This window comes from Aythya ferina (assembly GCF_964211825.1).
Source record: "Aythya ferina genome assembly, chromosome: 5".
Lineage (NCBI taxonomy): Eukaryota > Metazoa > Chordata > Aves > Anseriformes > Anatidae > Aythya > Aythya ferina.
In genome coordinates this window covers 50849479-50864849 of record NC_140301.1, presented here as the reverse complement: position 1 = coordinate 50864849, position 15371 = coordinate 50849479, and the positions used below count along the sequence as shown (strand labels likewise).

The window sequence follows — 15371 nt, the reverse complement described above, 5'->3', positions numbered from 1 at the left end:
TAGAGAAAAATAGTACAGAAATACTGCCATCTAGTGAGGAAATACATACCTTCTTTGTAACTCTTCTGTTTTGTACCATAACTGAATTCACCTTTACAACTTCTGCAAAATAAACCACAGCTTTCCCAGAAGCACAAGGCTGTATGCAATCATGTCAGAAATTCTTGTTATTTCTTAGGCTGTCTGCTGATAAGTTAGAAACAAAAAAAGGAAAGAGAATAATGCCCATATGTCATTAATCATAGGATGAATAAGGCACCACTGTGATGCATCTGTCAAAAAAGAAAATTAGATGTTATAACATGAAGACATTAACAAAACATTTAGCAACCACAGAGTTATTAATGCCTTTTAAGGAAGTAATATTGACATCTGATCTGAAATTATTTGTCTGAAATTGACGGTATTAGTATAAATGAATATAACTAGGCTTGAATACCCTTTTACTGGAAATCAAAGGAATATTTATAGCCTTTAAAACACTTGAATTCTGGTACAGGCTTCAAAATGAGTGTAGAGATGATGAAAACAACCCTGGCATTTTAAAACAGAATTATATATATAATGCAATCCTATTATATGTAGCAGGGGGCAAGGACCAAGAGGGCCTCCACAGTTTATGACCTAGATTTCAAAGTGGCTTCTGCTTAAGGATTAAAATAAGGGAATGTGTTTTTTTCGTATCTCTATGGAGATAGAAGACCTGGAATTGTAGGTAATATTTTTTAGAGAAATGGATATTTTTCTTTTCTCTTAATTTTTTTAACCTTATTGTATTTTATTTTGTATTGTATTTTTATTTTTGACACTAGGATGCCTTGTTTTTCTTGAAAGACTTTTTCACAAGCCTGTCTACAGAAGTAGAACTCTTAGTTACTCCCGATCCTGAAGGTACACTTTAAAATATCTCACATGAAAATGTTTCTTCTTTCTCTTTTAGTATGTATATGTATCTATAAATGTACATGTGAATCTCATGTATAGAAGTAGTTATGACAGTGACCAAAACCCAGTATTAGTAATTAATTTTTTTTATTATTATTTTTTAAAAAAGATACTTGGGGTATTTTTGATTTGAACACCAACAAATTTTCTGAATGTTTGGGAGCTCCGCTGTATAACATGCTGCACTGAAATTGGAGTATATTAAATAAGAACTTCTGAAGAATTGGGGAATGTATATATAATTAGGAGTTCTTGTTAGATAAAACAAATGCATTATTTCATGCCTCTTGCATAAAGGAATATATTTGTCTAATAGCCTGAAGTTGTATAACCCATTGAGAAGAAACAGAGCTCAAGTTTACAAATAGGCAATGCAATGTAAGTGTGTAAAGTGATACTTCAGTTTTTTGAAGTGACACTTCAAAACCCATATATATTGAAATACACATTTCCTCTATTATTAAATACACATTTCGTCTATATCTGTGAGTTTATTTTATCAGCTATCCTTTCCCTATTTCTGTTGAGAGATCATACTGAAATGCATAGATAATGAAGTGCTATGCAATGTTGCTATTAAAATTGGATGAATTATTTTTGCTGATACATAAATCTCAACTAAAGATTCTTGTAATGATTTCTAATGATATCTAAGAGAATTCAAATATTGTCTGGCTAGTAATTATTACAAATTAGTATTAGCGCTTAACTAAGGTTAAGGTATAAATAAGGCATAAGTACAGATTTTTTGTAATCACTATGGAAAAATTAGTCTGTTTAATTTGTGTAATCTCTTATTATCACAGTTAAAAAATCTCCTGGTGCTGAAGTTACATGTAGTTTGCCCAGGCATGTCAGCAGCCTTAAGGACCCGAGTCCTGTCATTTCTTTCTCATCACACAAGCAAACAACTGAAAATGGTACCATTGATCCTATGGATGTGGCTAATGGAGATGATCATCATTTCTCACAAGAAGTGACGTCATACAGTGATCAGCCAGTATTTTTCAGGTAAATTTTTGTTACACAATTTCCAGAGACACACGACTGTTCTGCTGATTGATTTAAGAAAGGGTAATGATAAACTAATCACACCTTATAGACAAAGTGTAGTTGTTTATTCACCGATAATAGAGATCAAATATATTTGTTTCTATCATGGGAAGGTAATTAATGAATTTATTACTGAGTTTTGTACAATACTGTGCACAAGAAAATACAATTAATTAAAGCTGTGCCATGTACAGCACCAATAATACAAAGATTTTAAAAAGAGCAGGATCGTTAATTTTCCTGTAAATATTACCTTTGATTAGATTTTAATAAACCAAGAAAAGCTAAATTTGCAATTGTATTTTGTCTGATTATTCTCAAGTGCTTAAGCACTAGCATGGTATCTAGAGGATTTTGAAAGAAAAATCTTATTTCTGATTTGTTTCTTACTGTAAAAATTCCTTTGTGTATCTTCAGAGAATTTCGTTTTACATCAGAAGTTCCGATACGGCTTGATTACCACGGCAAACATGTATCAATGGATCAGGTTTGTATATAGCATTGATGCTGTAAAACGATGTTTATTTAGTTCTCTTTTCCTAAGAGTTGGACTCTATTTTATGCTTCCTACTCACTATTAATGTGGTTTTGCGAATTGTAGAGCACTTTTGTCTTATACTTTCAATAAAACTTAATCTTGTTCCATCTGTAATCTGAAAATTGAGGGATATGATTCTTCTGGGTATGATTAATACAGAATGAAACTTGAAAGTCATATTTATCAGCTTTGTGACAGGCTGGAAGTCTTTCTGCACAGCTGTGGTGTCCCTCAAAGGTTGATACCACTGTCTGATGCTAGAATTGAGCATTTCATTTTCTATCTCATTAATGCCAGAACAATGTTACCTTTTTTCCTTTTGATTTCCATCCCTTGTGGTCTAGTAACATACGGGCTTCACTGGCAATGTTGGAACCTTGTACAATTTTTTTTTATTTTTATTTTTTAAAAAAAGCTCTTTTAAAAATAATTATTAGTTAATCATGTTGGTTTTATGTGTTATCATATTGGGTTTACTGAGCAAATTTCAAGACAAAAACAAACAAACAATAAAAAACTGTTTGCAGAATCAGATTTGTAGTCTGTCTTGGCAAATCAGTAAGAAAACATAAACAAGTAGAAGCAGCAATTTCTTGAACTGGCATTACCACCAAAGAAATTGTAACGTGAAATAGCAGCTCTAGAGCTCCTGGAAAACAGTAACGCCAGAGCTGTGCTTACATCATTTGTTATTTACACGTTTTCCTTGGAATTTGGCTTAATCAGCTACTCTATCTTTTGCAAGTCATGTAAAAACTTGCAAATTAATTGAACATGGAATTCACAGCATTGTAACTAGTGATGGGGGGTGGAGAATCAGTTAAGACAGACATATCTCCAATAGGAGTCAAGATGATGAAATTGTCTCTCATATACAAATTGTGCTGCTGAGTAAATTGTTATGATAACAAAACATTTCACTTACAGGGGACGCTAGCTGGGATTCTTATTGGTCTTGCTCAATTAAACTGTTCAGAATTAAAGCTGAAGAGACTTTGTTACAGACATGGGTAAGTTAATCAAATCGTAGCTAGCATCTGTATTACAGATAGAACGTGTTTACAGTGAATAACTGAATACAGCAATCAGAAAGCAAATTATCCAATAAGACACATTTCTAAAATCCAAGACACTTTCTAATAATATTTATAATGAGTATTTCATTTTCAGTAGGCCTAATATAATTTACGATAACTTTTTCTGAATTTCACAAAAGCTATTATCAATAAATATTTGTAAATGGGTGTAGTTCAAGAAGAATATCTGTTTTTAGGATGGTATCTAATACATGTGCTATTTTTGATGCTAAACTCTTTTTTTTACATTTGCTTCCTCTTGAATTGGATATGATTATAAACATTAAACTCTTGGTTTAGCCAAGTGCAACAACACATGACACTTGAAATCGGTTTCCCTTTTGTTTAAATGACATTTGCATACTGCCATGAATAATACATTTCTTTTATCAGAAATTCTTTGTTTTTCAAAAATATTAATGATTTTACTTGCTTCAGCTTATTAGGTGTGGATAAATTGTTCTCCTATGCAATCAGTGAATGGCTTAATGATATAAAGAAAAACCAGCTGCCAGGAATTTTGGGAGGAGTAGGGCCTATGCACTCGCTAGTACAGTTAGGTAAGCTAATTCTTGTTTATATTCAGGCACACAATGGCACTGTGTTTTTGATGTTATTTTGTTTTTCTGCTTCTTTTTGTGGTTTGTTTTCCTAAAGAAAAAAAAAATACAAAAATAAACAAAAAAGACACTGTTAACTCTTGTTTTTACTTCCCCTCCAGGCAAACGGAGAACTTGGAGAACTTGCTAACTGCGATGTTCTGTCTTCATTTCAGTTCAAGGTCTGAAAGACTTGGTGTGGTTACCAATTGAACAGTACCGAAAGGATGGCCGTATTGTAAGAGGCTTTCAAAGAGGAGCAGCGTCTTTTGGTACTTCAACTGCAATGGCAGCACTGGAGCTGACAAACAGAATGGTTCAGACTATACAGGTATAGTGTATTGCTTCTGGAGTTAGACAGAAAATCAGAAGTGTCACTAGCAAGTGCTTTATGTGAAGTCTTAATGCTATGGGAGTATGTGTAAAAATAAGAGTAAATGAATGCTGTACAAACAAAGCAGAGAATGGGCAAAGGTTATGGCAGTCTGTGAGGTGAGAATGGTAGCATCAGATGCAACATGTATTGTGTTAAAATATTGCCCAGCACTCAGGCTGCACGTGTTGCATTGTAATACATGAAAGACATTATAAGAAGTGTTCAAAATTTTTTGAAAATGTCAGGTTTTCTGTGCTTAGTTATTGAAGGGGGGGGGTGGTAGGAGGGGAGAATAGTAGTAACCCTAGTCGTGGTTCAACGTGGTACCAATGTTATGTTCCTTAATGTCAAATACCTAATGACAATACACTTTTACCACCTAATTTTGCAAACATGGTATAAGTGCCAAAGTATGAACATGCATAACGAAAAAATATTATTTATGAGTGGAATTAAGTATCTCTTTGTGTGTGTGTATAAGAAAACATTATTGTTCAAACGTTTCAAGTTTTTATCTCAAACATTTTCTACATATTGGAGGATGCTTTTGAAGTAACATGAATTGGAGGACTGGGTTGAGGGGAGTACCAAAATCTACAGTATTCAGTGTTTCATAATGGAACTTCTGTAATTGGTGCAGCTGTAACAATATATAGAAGTTCTTGTGCAAAACCTTAGCCTGATGTAATTGACTATTGTTTGTAACATTAAAAAACATTTTATTTCAATTATGTTACCTTATAAGTAGTTTAAATATGGGATGTTAAAATAAGACTTCATGCTTATCTTTCATTTGCTCCTGATCATCAGGCAGCTGCAGAAACTGCATATGACATGGTATCACCAGGGCCTACCTTTATTGAAACAAAAAAGATAAAACGATTCCCTCGCCATCGTTTGGCTCATCAGCCAGTAGACTTACGGGAAGGTGTTGCCAAAGCATACAGTGTAGTAAAAGAGGTGAGTGCAAATATAACCATCCTTAACATAATTTAAGAACTATGTGAAGACAAAGCAAATAAAATGTCAGATGTTAGCTTAAACTAACCATCTGATGAATGGGTTTTAATTTTTAGCAAGACTGTCTTCAACAGTAGTTTTAAACCAACAGAAACCTTGCATAGAAAAATTAGAGAAACAAATTAAGATGTTATACAGTTAATCATGAACAAGACTTCAGAGTTCTTCAGTTGTGAGGATGCAACCAGAAGTTAAATGAAATAGTCATCTGTAAGCTCATAATAGTGTTATTCTAAGCCTCATCAGAAGAATTAAATCAGATTTGTCAAAATATAGCTGTATTACAATTATAATACAAAAGTGATAAATGCTGTGCAGTTTTAAGTTGAACTTAAAATTAGGAGAGGTTGCTTTGTCTTTTTTCACTGTAACTAATTTGTATTAATTTCTAAAAGGGAATTACGGACACAGCTCAAACCATCTATGAGACTGCTGCTCGTGAGCATGAAAACAGAGGAGTAACTGGAGCAGTAGGAGGAGTCCTCCGCCAAATTCCACCAACTGTGGTAAAACCCTTCATTGTTGCAACAGAGGCAACCTCAAATGTTTTAGGTGGAATGAGAAACCAGATCAGGCCAGATGTGCGTCAAGAGGAGTCTCAGAAATGGCGCCTTGGGGAAGACTGAGATTAAAAAAAATCTGGCTCAGCAGCCGGGTAGTAAGGCTAGAAATGCAGAGGATTTTCCCATTGGCAGCCTTGGATGAAGCTCAATTGTTTTTTATGCTCATCTCAGGAACAAACAAGGTTTTCACCTATTATTAGCAAAACATCCAACCAAAAATATTTATGAAGTGAAAAGCAAATTGGTACTTGCTTACGCTGTGTGTTACCAATACATTTGGTAGATAGTGCCAAACATAGCAAAGCATGCGCTGCCAACTCAGAGACATGCTTGCTCTATTCTGTTTACCATGTTTTTTTTGGTAGATACACCATCTGAAGCAGTGGCCTGTATGGCAAAACTAAGCATTCTTCAGAGATGGTTTTTGAGCATAGTCAAGGAACTGTCTTCAATAAAGGGCTCTGTAGATGCTCTTCACTGACTGAAAGGTAAAAGCTTTCATTTTGGATGGGAGACATGAAGGCTATATAATATGGAAGTATATAAGAGGATACCATGTAGTGGTCATAAACAGTGCTTTTAGCGTGGCACTTAAAAGAGCAAGCTTGATAACCATTCAGAATTTAGATTCAGTGTTGATACACCTATGAACAGGATTTGTTCCTAAATATTAAATACCTACTTTTGTGGGTCTCTGAAGAAACTGAATGTTGCAGAAATGTTCTGTTGTGTTGCACTTTAAAGGATATGGCCTGTATATTGTGCTTTTTTTATAGTGTGAATAAAATGTAATGTGCATTATCCTTTATGTGGTTTAGAAGCTTACACAAATTATTGACAAGAGCATCATTTGATGATTCTACAGAAAGAAAAGTGTCTTAACTTTGTTTAAACTACTTGTTATATGTGAAAACACTTGTCTTCTGTTACACTAACAACAATGCTAAAAATAACTGTTCTTCAGAAAAACAGCAGTTGTGTTGTGAGTTGTAGCCAAAATGTCTCTCTAAGAATGAGGGATCCTAAGCAAAGTTAAAAATAATAATAATAATAAAAAAAATCATAAATTCATAGTTAAAATTATGTACAAACTTGTAACAATCTGCTTTTATTTAAAAATCATATTATTGCAAAATTGCTGCTCTCACAAGATATTTTTAATTTAAATTGTGCGTCATCAGTTATTTGTCAATGAGCATTTGGTGTCATTTCATTTGAACTGGGGATAGGTGAGAGGATTTAAAAAAAAATCTTCAAAAAATCAAAGTGGATACTGATATTTACAGTTTAATAGGGGACCAGGGTCTCCATAGTGTTTTATTAAGCAACTGACATTGCGCCATTTCTGGGAAATTTAAAGGCTAGACACTAGCTATGCCAGGATAAACCTTTATTCCTTATAGCAGCAAAAACTGGAGGATAAAAAGTAAAAAGACTTTTTTGAATAGAAAACTACTCGTTTTGAATTTTAAATTTTTGGGTGACCAACTGGAACGTTAGTTTGTACTAATCCTGTGCTTCTCCTACATAAATGCTATGGGCAAATGTCTGCTGAAAGAGGGACATCAGATGCTTTTGGTCTGAGTTGAATCTCTACTGGTAATCAGGAGATAGCCTCCTTCTCTTTTTTTAATACCCGCTGCTAGCAAAAACTTTGCTGGTGGGTATTACAGGACACATAGGAGCATACAAAGGAAAATAGTTATTGCATATTCATCTTAATATTATACCAGCTGTTTCTGGACACCAAAGAATCTGTCTGGAGGGTAAATGATTTTTAAAATGTCCCCTCTGCTGGAAAGACTACTACAGTTTGCTTTATTATTTTTAATAACACAAAAATCCATTTACAAACAAGTTCTTGCATTGGGTGGCAAGTGGTATTACAAAGTTGTCTTTCATTTACTGGAATCTTCTTTGAAGACCTGGGTATTTTGGTTAAATGACTTGTTGTAAGCAGGAGAATGTTTCTGAGGGGACAAATACCTGCACATTGAGCAACTTGAAATACTTTCTGATGTAAAAATACTTGCTGCAGATCATACTTTCTTCAGTAATTATTTGCTGACTACTTCAGTAAGAGCTCAAAGCTGAGCATTTTGCACAGGATTGAGTTCCATGTTTGCAGTTTGGCACCTGACTGCCTTCTCAAGAAGTGGTGATGAGTCAATGCAAGTAAGTAGCAATGAATCATCTTCATTTACAGTTACCATACTACATCACTTCTGCTGGTTTGGTTCATCCAGTTAATTGGAGTATACTGTAATAGTATAAATCTGCATGCTTTTTTTTCTTTTTTGACATTGCTGAAAAGAAGCAGTGGCATTTCAGTGTTCATTTCATTTTCCATTCTGTCTGTCATCATCTGATTGTACAGCAATGCAGTTAGGATATATTTTTATATGAGCGCATGCTGTCAAGGTAAAACATTTTATAGTGTCTGTCACTGTTGGCAATACAGATTGTACAAATTATTAAACTTTTCACCATTTAAACTCCTGCATTTACTTCTTGCATTTTATTGAGCCTATTCAGAGAAATGTCTTTTTTTTTTCCCCCTTTTTATTTTTGCAAGCAGTTTCTTAATAGTTTCTTAATCTTTGGATGTATATTCAGCATTGTTTTTCATTTGTAACATCGTTCTGTAGTGTTGGAAATACTAAAAAAACAAAACCAAAAAACTCAGACCTCCCCAGACTAACCTTTACATTTCAAAATGTATTGTATAGGGGAGAGGCTTGTGTTTTAAATCAAAAGATGCATATTGTTCACGAAAAGGGATTCATCAAGAGTTCTGCTCAATACAGTAAGACTTCTGAGGCATTGAATACACAAAATACAGTTTGACTCTGGACATATTTTCTGGAAATGGAAGCCTATAGATTGCTATGGTTTTGTTAGCATGGGATCTTCAAAAAAAAAAAAAATGTTATACTCGAAGTTTCTACTGGAATCAACTGCTACAGCAGATACTACTCCTTCTCATAGTTTTAGTGGGTATAAACAGGTACAGACCATGTTTAAGAAGTGAATTCGGTAACGTTGAACTGACTACCACTACTACTGCTACTACTATTGCTTAGCCTGATACTCTCCAGATAAACAGGCTCAGAACTGTCAACCTGGATTTTCTTATGCATCCTGGCACTTCAGATAACATGGTCATGAGTGCCCGAGAACTACATGAAAGACAGCTGTTTGAAACAGACAAAAAAAACCCTGCTTCATAAGTATCTTAACAATGACTGAGAGCAATGAATCATCACTTTCATGCAAAGGCAGCTTCCATTTTCTTTCCAATATCAATTGGTTGTTTGTAAATACCACAGCTTTTTAGCAATCCAATATACCCTGTGCTAACTTGCATATTGATATGCATTGGGTCAGTCACCAGCGAGTTCATATGTGTTTAATGGATGCACATGTTTTTATTCTCTCACTAAGTGGTTAATTGTGGTCATCTTTTGCTCATTTTCATTTACAGGTTTTTGAGCTTGCAAGAAAGGTTTTAGTAAACTAAAAAGCTCTTAAGTGGCTATGAACAAGACATTTTTACTGAACATGATCTGTGTACCTGCAAATGTGATGCTGATTTTACGTTAAATATTGGAACATATGTTTTTGTAAAGCAGTGAAGTCCAAAAATTTGTTTAGAACAGTTACATACTTTGAAGTACCCTAAATCTCACAGCAATAGAAACACTTTCAGAAAAGATGTGGGTGTTGAAGTCAGTTTGGATCCATACTGCACGTAGTTCTTTCAGTGTCCAGCCCTTGTGATTTAAGCTTCTGACAACTGTTTTAAGTTGCTGTACCTGCTGAAATCTTGTTTACAATTGGAAAAAAAAAAAACAACAACAAAACAACCCCCTACAAATTAAGTACGTAAATACAAATCATGCATTTATACTGGATTTCTTAATAGTGAGTTAGCTCAGACAGAAACAGTGGTTTGCGTATGTTTGTGTACATTTTTTACATTTTTGTGTTTATAGTAGTTTTGTGGTATTGTTTGTATATAATTTGAAAGTGTAAAGGATATAACCTCATTAAATAGAAACCACTGTCGAAGGGATCTGACACGTTCAACTTGAGTTATTTTGCTTAAAGCCTTGTCCCCTCAATAGGTTTTGAAAATAATTGAGAATTATTTTTAGATCATAATTTATATGGGACTCTGTGTATATTTTAGCTCATTAAAGTGCTGAAAGGCCTGAATGCAAATAAGTTGTCCTGTTAAATATGTTTAATTGAGGGGAAAAAAAAAACACAAAAACACACACAACTTTGTAACAATATATAAATAAATACCTTAATTTGTTCCTTGAGTTGGTTTTCTCTACTTTTGAATATAAATAATACAGAAATCATTCTCCTCAAATATCAGAAGTTACCTTTCAAAGCTTCTTACCTATGAAACACAGTTCTGTACTTAAACAAACAAAAACACAACACCAAACCAGAAAACGTGAATCTTCAAAATTGCATAGAGAAAGCAAGGACAAAGACAAAAGCTGGGAAATAAATGGGCTTAGCTAATACAGCTTTAATCCACCCTTATTTCATATCAACGAACTGCTCTTTAACTCTGGCATCGCATGTTCTTTCCCAGGTTTCTTTAATCAATTTGTATTCCTTATCCCTGTATTCAGAAGAGATTTTAGAGCTTTATTAGCTTCCAAACACTGTGGAAAAGGCAAAATCATTCATTCATTCAGGATCCCAGTATGATGCCTGCTTCATAGGTACTTAGTTAAAAGCATCTGAAAGATCTTAGGTTGAGTGGTGGTTAGTATTAAATACTGGTGGCAGTGCTGCGTTCTTACTGTGTTTTTGTCATGTTTTTGTAGCCTAAAAAAATAATGAAAACAGAAGCCCTCTATATAATGCCTGAAAAATTATTTGGTCAAATAGTAAGAAGAAAGTTGACTTCTATCCCATGCAGCTCCTTCCCACCCTTTTTGTTACTTCCAACTGAATTATCTTGGTATAAAAGCTGTTAATTTTGTTTTAATTTAAGGAAGTTCTAGATAACCTGATGGTAAGGAAAGAGGGATTTTGGTGTTGTTTGCAAGCCTGGTGGACAAGAATCTTCTCTGCTTTTCTAAACTTTTCTCATACAAGTGATCAAAGCTATTTTATAAATGCTTTGCAGAGGAGAAGTATGGACTGTAGAGGAGAAATAGGGAATATCTTGGAATTAGTTATTGATCGTCCTGAGGGTATGAAAAATGAAAAGTTTTTTTTTTCATTTGTACCCAATTTCTTTCGTGGATCAAAAGCAATGAAGTTACAAAGTGATTTGCAATCAGTACTTCCCAAGATTTTTGGGGCTTATGTGTCACTTGTAAGGAAGCAATTATATGAAAACTACTAGTAAGTATTTGTGCTTCTCTGAATTTAAGCCTGTTGTAATTTAAGTTTGTGTCTGCAAAGCTTGCACCCTCCTTGGCAGAATCAAGACTTCATTTTGCTTGTACATGCTGTAGGGAGACCATCCAGATTGGCACACCTGGAATTGCAACTCAAGGAAAATGACAAAGGTCTATTCTTCCTGATACCAAGGCGGTCTCCTGACATCTCCAAGTTAGTCCTAAGAGCAGAGGAGACTGACTCCACAGACTGTGACTCTTCAACCAGCTGAGAATTTAGGGGAAACCACCAGTATGACACATCAACCAGGACCACTGTTAGCTGTTGTCCTTGAACTGCATTGCTAATTGAGGATGAGCCAGGCTGAAGTGTGCTTTATTGTGTGCTTTAATTACTTTACTGATAGTGATTTTCTTCATAACACATTTGAAAGTTTGTTTTTTAAACTGCTTTTTTTTCCCCTGACAATTCATATTTCTAGCAAATAGTGTTTAAAATTATCCAGTATTATGATACGTTACCGAAGGCTGCATAGAGTGGCCTTTCTGTTGCAGATAAATTCAGGTTTCAGAGCTGTTTTGTTCTGAAACAGAGTGATCAGGTGAATGCAATCTGCTGAGGGGCAGCAAGGAAGTATTTACTGCCCTACAGGCAGGGAAATGGTTCAAGCTCCTTAGTTGTTTCTGAGATAGGTAACAGAATGACACTGCATATAACTGACTCATTTTTATGTGATTATTTCCCCCAAAGTAGATTTCATTCTTTAGTAAGAGCTTGAGTTTCAAATTTGGCTTTTATGGGCCAAGATTAGGTACCTTCAGGGAGGAAAAAAGTTTTGGGGATATGGTCTGCCTCATGTCCCTCACAGTAGAACTCAGCAGAATGAGGACCTGGTCTGTTGTAGCTCGTGGGCACAAAGGTAAATATGCGAACACGCTCAGCAGGTCTCAGATACCTCAATAGGAGGGCTTTGACTTCATTGTAGGCCTTAGCACTTGGCAGTTCTTTGATACTGGAAATTTGCTGGTGAGTCCATCAGCTCCACTGATCTTAGAGCACTTCTTTCAATTCTTCCCATTCATCTCTTCTGTCAGCAGAGGCTGAAAATGCTTCCTGTGTTTTGTACAACGTGGCCTGAGGAAGGTTTATGGCTTTTTTTAAGTGAAAAGAGCTGTGAGCTTGAGGAATTTTGACAGTGCCATGCTATTTATTCTAACTCTTGCAGTCATTGGGCAAATGACAGGTCAAGAGAGTTGAAAGGTGCAGGCATGGTGTGCTGAAGAGGATGCTGAACAATCAAGGAAAAACACTGCAGAGTGCGCTGAGAGTGTTTGCAAGGTGATGGCATAGGTATTGCTGAGTTTACATTTTGATGTGACCAATATTTTACAGATCTGGATCCACTGCAGCTGACAGAAAGCCAGAGAGCACATGGACCTGGCAATGATAGATGCGGGTGAGTATGTGTATGTGTCAGATGTTTGTACGAACACTTGGTACTGGGGGCAGAAGGCTAAGAGAAAAGCAAAATAGCAATACAGGAAGATGGAAGAAGTAGTGCTCAATTGTATAAACAGGTCCTTTATAGGAATCCAAGTTATTAGGAAATAAAGTTCCTGGCATCATCTATCTTTTCAGTAATGTTTAACAGATCTGAAGTGTTTCCTGGAATTACTCAATAAAATAGAATGCTTCACAGTTATTATGGCATGTCTCTGTGTATTTGGTGCCAGAAGTATCTTCGAGAGCACTAAAGGTATTTATTTTAAGCATGAGACCTTCAGAGATGCTCTTGAGTTGCATTTTCTCTTGGCCTTTCAGAGCTATTTAGTACTTCCTTGTAATGACAAATACTCTTTTAGTTCTTTTCCATTTCATTTCTGCTTCCTGAGCACTTTGCTCGGAATATTGAGCAGGCCAAATTCAGCACAGGTAAGCAAGGGGGTAGCAATTATATCAAGTTAATTGGAGAAACCCCTCTTACTTCATTGTCTGAATGTCATTCAAACCAGCCAAAAGTTCTGTCGCAGGGCACTGCTTTGTATTTGTAGCGTTTTCCTTTCCTAAGTTTTTTCTTTCCTAAGAGCTGCAATTTAGTACCAGGTAACCCTTTTTTTTTCTTTCATCAGACCAGAGGTGATGTGCCTCCAGGTGAATTCTTAATTAACACAATGTAGTTTGACAATTCATTCAAAAAAATGATGTTCAAGTTTGAGATGTGTTGACATAGAATTACAAACTGGGCCCTGTCTCTTTGAAATACCCCATGGATGCTGGAGAAATAACAGGAGGCAATTACAAGGAGCGTGTCCCACTACATTAACCACCAATGCCTCTACACCATTGCCTTAAGCCTCTTGTATCATTTAATGCAAAGATCCACAATGACATTGAGAGAGAAGGTTTTCAACTATGATTTTCATCATAACCATCTTTCTTTGTTGTCCTCAGTCTGATTTTTTTTTTTCCTGTTGCTACTTCCTATTAAGTGTGAAGCCCTAGGAAGAGTTTTAAACAGATACTTGGGAAGATGCAGAAAAGGCCAGTAAGGCTGATGAATAAAGATGAGCAGTATTTTTATTTCTGCCACCCCTAAGCTTTGCTGATCAGTGCTCATGTCGTCTGAATTATTTGGTCAATATAGGTATCCTAAGGGCAGTTGCTTGAATTCGGACTTACCATGCAAAAGAAAGAAAGGAAGAGCAGATTATTCATATTAACATTGAAGACTTGGAAAAAATAGTTTGTTTTCTCACACAATTTAGGAGCAGATATTTAAGCAGGTCCACAGGAGCCCTGTCAGTGACAGTTCTTTGTACCTGTTGCTCGCACAGAACTCGCACAGAACATTCATGCAGCACAGTTAATATAGAGAAAGGGTAGTTCATCTGCACTTACAAAGACACCTGAGCTGAAGAGGAAAGCTATGAGTGTAAGCATTCTTCTCTCCTGGGGTCCCAGGCCAGGGCCACCAAGCACTGGGACGGATGAGTATGGGGATGGATGCAGGAGGAATGCAGCTCTGGCGCTGTGTGACTGGTTCCTGAGCCACAGCAGCCTGGTGATGCCCTGCTGGGTAGTGCATGCTGAGGGTTGGCTTCAAGCGCAGGTATTGTGCCCTGAGAACCACAAGAGGCATGTCTGTAACGTGCACCAGGGGGGTGGCAGGCCAGCAAGAAGTCTGCTGCAGAAATGGAAGAAAAAAAAAAAACAAAACTATTTCCCATTTATAAAAAGGGTAAAGTGAGAGTTTGAGGAGAACTAAAAGAGAAGACTCCTTCAAATTCTTTACTGTTGGAAAATTGAAGAACCTGCTTAGAGTAAGGCAACAAACTGGGAGCACTTGACAGACTGTGGCTAGTCTCCAGGGGAACTTCCACATGACTGAATCTGCATTTGCTTTGCTGAAAGCTGTTTCCTTCTTCAGATTGCTTTTCTGTTTGAGTCCGCTGTGTTAGAATTCAAGCAGCAAGACATGACTTTTTTAAGACATTTCAAAATCCCGAATTTCTTTGCAGTGTTTTCAGAAGTGTCAGCTACCACTGCAATGTGAGAATGATTGAAATGTGTTTTCAGAATAGCTCGTTTACATAGGAAACAGCAACTCTATTTTCATCTATACATTATACTTAATCCCAGGTGTAACATAGGAACTGCCTGTGTAGAGGACAGTGCAAAAGCTGTTCTGGCACAGGACAGAAGGTGCTGGACAATCATTGTCAAGATTGATAGGTGATGCTAAGTGCAATCTTAGAAACTACCGTGTGCACCTTTTGTGGGGCAAATTTATACCCTTACGTGGACTGTACCTGTCATGATGATAGTCAC

The 15371-nt window shown here is 35.9% G+C and overlaps 1 protein-coding gene across 4 annotated transcripts in view; it reads left to right on the top strand.

The window, feature by feature from the left end:
* Window positions 1-10498, top strand: part of ATG2B (autophagy related 2B) — a 44345-nt gene extending 33847 nt beyond the window's left edge. For all 4 annotated transcript variants that reach the window (XM_084520708.1, XM_084520709.1, XM_084520710.1 and 1 more), the window contains 8 exons: window positions 813-891; window positions 1752-1956; window positions 2416-2485; window positions 3464-3546; window positions 4051-4172; window positions 4388-4542; window positions 5398-5547; window positions 6003-10498. In XM_084520708.1, coding sequence (XP_084376834.1) covers window positions 813-891; window positions 1752-1956; window positions 2416-2485; window positions 3464-3546; window positions 4051-4172; window positions 4388-4542; window positions 5398-5547; window positions 6003-6233 — 1095 coding nt within the window. In that variant the 3' untranslated portion in view covers window positions 6234-10498. The remainder of the gene's footprint in view (window positions 1-812; window positions 892-1751; window positions 1957-2415; window positions 2486-3463; window positions 3547-4050; window positions 4173-4387; window positions 4543-5397; window positions 5548-6002) is intronic.
* The last annotated feature ends 4873 nt before the right edge of the window (window positions 10499-15371 follow it).